This window comes from Phyllobates terribilis, unplaced genomic scaffold (genome assembly GCF_046119375.1).
Source record: "Phyllobates terribilis strain yellow unplaced genomic scaffold, ASM4611937v1 Scaffold_12__6_contigs__length_324123572, whole genome shotgun sequence".
Lineage (NCBI taxonomy): Eukaryota > Metazoa > Chordata > Amphibia > Anura > Dendrobatidae > Phyllobates > Phyllobates terribilis.
Window position 1 is genome coordinate 15,722,222 of NW_027362772.1, and position 2,792 is coordinate 15,725,013.

General features: G+C 49.5%; 1 protein-coding gene across 1 annotated transcript; it reads right to left on the minus strand.

Annotated features, from left to right (window-relative positions):
• On the minus strand, positions 1-2,576 carry ETV2 (ETS variant transcription factor 2). The gene is made up of 6 exons (XM_073657529.1): positions 2,498-2,576; positions 2,032-2,190; positions 1,425-1,745; positions 554-691; positions 310-428; positions 1-225 (listed from the first exon to the last, which is right to left on the minus strand). The coding sequence occupies exons 1-6, from the start codon at positions 2,574-2,576 to the stop codon at positions 25-27; spliced, it is 1,017 nt and encodes a 338-aa protein (XP_073513630.1). The 3' UTR covers positions 1-24.
• Positions 2,577-2,792: the final 216 nt, after the last annotated feature.

Below are 2,792 nucleotides of genomic sequence, written 5' to 3' on the forward strand. Positions count from 1 at the left end.
TTGGCGCGGGGCCCTTGTGGCCCCTCAGACGTTCCTCTGGCTCTTGGCTTCTTGCTGTGAAGGTCGGCTCAGGAGCTCCTGGAGGTTGCACACAAACTTGTAGACGTATCGCTGGCCGCCCGTCTTGTGGATGATGTTCTTGTGGTAGTAGTAGCGTAAGCCGCGGCTCAGCTTCTCGTAGTTCATTCTGGGCTTGTTCTTGCGTTTCCCCCATCGGCGAGCGACCTGCGAGAATGTGGCGGAAGAGGTCAAACTCCGGCCCAGAGGAGCAGCGAGAACAAAGACGGAGGCTGGAGGGGGAAGACCTACCTCATTGGGGTCCGAAAGCTTAAACTCCCAGCCGTTCCCCGTCCAGCTGATCAGTCGCTGACAGGAGGAGTCTTGGAGTAATTCCAGGAGGAACTGCCAGAGTTGGATGGGACCAGAACCTGCTTTATGGAAGCAAGAAAAAGCCATTGTGTTATTGGATGATAGGATTAGATACACAGCTCGGCAGGTGCTATCACACCTGCCCAATTAGATACACTGCCTTACGCAGAGTTGGGGTGCTCACCTGATGTCGGGGGCTTGTCCTTTCCTCCGGTGCCCTTCTGGCCAGAAGTGGGGCAGTATCCATCTTTATCGGTGGCGGCGGTTCTGTGTCCTGTGCGGCCGGACGTCTGCTGGAAACGAGCGTCGGTGTAGGGGAAACCTGCGGGACGGCAACAGATCATCTGATGATTGCAGCCAGGGTTGGACTGGCCCTCCAGAGAACCGGGGAATCATTGGGTGGGCCCTAGCTTCTCCTTCAGGAGCGTTCATAGTGCAAGCCTTGCTGCTGCTATGGGGCTCTTGAGTGGGGGAGAAAGATGGGCCCTCAGAATCAAATCCTCTGGTGGGCCAATGTTCTTCAGTCTGACACGGATTGCAGTGATACATTGTAACAAATGTTCAGATTTCTGCTCCGGAGGATTGTCTACACTGGATACTATTGTAACAAACCCTCGGCTGAAGCGGGACACCATTGTTTCCGCCATCCATCCTTGTCTTTATGGTTCGTACAGTGACTTATCTTGCACTTTATTCGCTGTTTATTTAATTTGGGCATCTGACAAGTTCGCTTTATTTAGTTTCATGTTTGTTTTTCTTATCTTCATTTGAAACGTCGCTACATTTTTGCACCTTCATGGAGCACAAGATCTAATCTTTTGAGCTCGGTTGAAGATCAGCGTGCGACATTTTAAAGGATTGTGCAACTTTTTGGTTTTACTAAGAAAAAAACCTAAATATATATATCTTTGATTTTGCCCAAAATTCAATAACCAGCGTGCACAATTTTGAAGAGTTTGGCCACGATTCATCATTTTTTTTTTTTTAGTTTTTACCAGTTGATGTGATGACACTAGTATTGGGCACCCCCCACCTGGTGAGCAGGCCCTCCTTACCTGTGACGGGCGCTCTCTGTCCTGCTGTCCCCTGGACCGTGCCATGTGTCTGCGTTCTCACATCCTGGCTGCAGCTCATCCAGGTGGCGTCGTCCCAGCTGTGCCATTCTTGCGATGCCCAGGCGAAGCTGTGGTCGCCCACTGAGCCGGCTGTCATATTGCTGGGGTAGGGATCTGACATGATAAAGGACAGCCCCTCCTGGTTGAGGTATATGGAGTCATCGCTGTGGTTTGGAGGGAGACGCTGCAGCTCCTCGGGCATCATAGGGGGTAAAGTCTGCAAAGATGGCAGATATTCCTCCTGGGTTGTGACATCCAGTCCTAGCAAATAAATATATATATATACGTAGTTACCAACGGTATGCAACTTACAACAGCTGTCCCTTTAAGAGATAATAGGCAGTACGGAAGCCACAGAGGAACTACAAGTGCCAGCATGCCTCACCAGACCAAAGGATAACTTAAAATATGGACCTCCAGCATCAAAGTTTCAGAATAGTTAGTAAATGATAAGACTTGTGCTTCCACTATAGGGGATGTTGGGAGTAGTTGCACTCCACCTGATAATTGAGGAGTAGTAGTTCCTAGGTAATGACCCACTGCCTACCTTGGGTGTAGGGCTCCCAATAATACAGGGATTGCTCTGTGTAGGGGTCACAGGGGGGCAGGGGGGTGCTGCCAGGGCACACAGCTGGCTCAGGATACAGGCCCTTGTCTGGGTTCAGCTCAAGATCATGGAAGTAAGTTGGATCTTCATATCTGAAATCTGGAAGAAACAAAAATTGGAGGGAAAGGGGTTAGAATCTGCGCCCAAAAGCCAGTGCCAGCCCCCCATCTGCCCACCTCATCACTGGCACTGGCAGGTCACACAATGTAACAGTTCAATCCTTTGTGGCTGCAACATTGTATCAAGTTGTTTACAAATATGTGCACAGTATAAAAACATCCAGTGATGGCATGATGGGACGTGTAGTTCTTCAGGATCTGCTTGCTCAGACATGAGCTGTGTCTCCAGATGCCTACTGAGCAGACGGGGAAGGATTTAACCCTTTTATCACACAAAAGCTTCTTACCTATAGAAGAAGAAGAAGTGTCCACATTGGGGACCTCCTGGGGGGTCATCTCAGGGCAGTAAAAGCTGCTTGACTCCATCTGTGGCAGAGAAGATAAGACATTACATCAGATCTGACCTGATGACGGGGTTGTCCTGTCTGTATAGGTGGGTGATGATGAATTAGGGGGAGCAAATGACAAGATAAAATTAGGGTGTCAGGCAGAAGAAGGTTAGGGTCCGGTCTAAGAGGCAAGAAAGTGAGTTCATGGTACAGTAGTATTAGGAGGCAATGATGGGGCACAAATAATTAGGAA

Coding starts and splice junctions, on each gene's coding strand:
- ETV2 (XM_073657529.1), bottom strand. CDS start 2,576: ATGGAGTCAAGCAGCTTTTACTGCCCTGAGATGACCCCCCAGGAGGTC. Junction 2,191..2,497: donor CACTTCTTCTTCTTCTATAG/GTAAGAAGCTTT, acceptor TGTTTCTTCCAG/ATTTCAGATATGAAGATCCA. Junction 1,746..2,031: donor TTGGGAGCCCTACACCCAAG/GTAGGCAGTGGG, acceptor TTTATTTGCTAG/GACTGGATGTCACAACCCAG.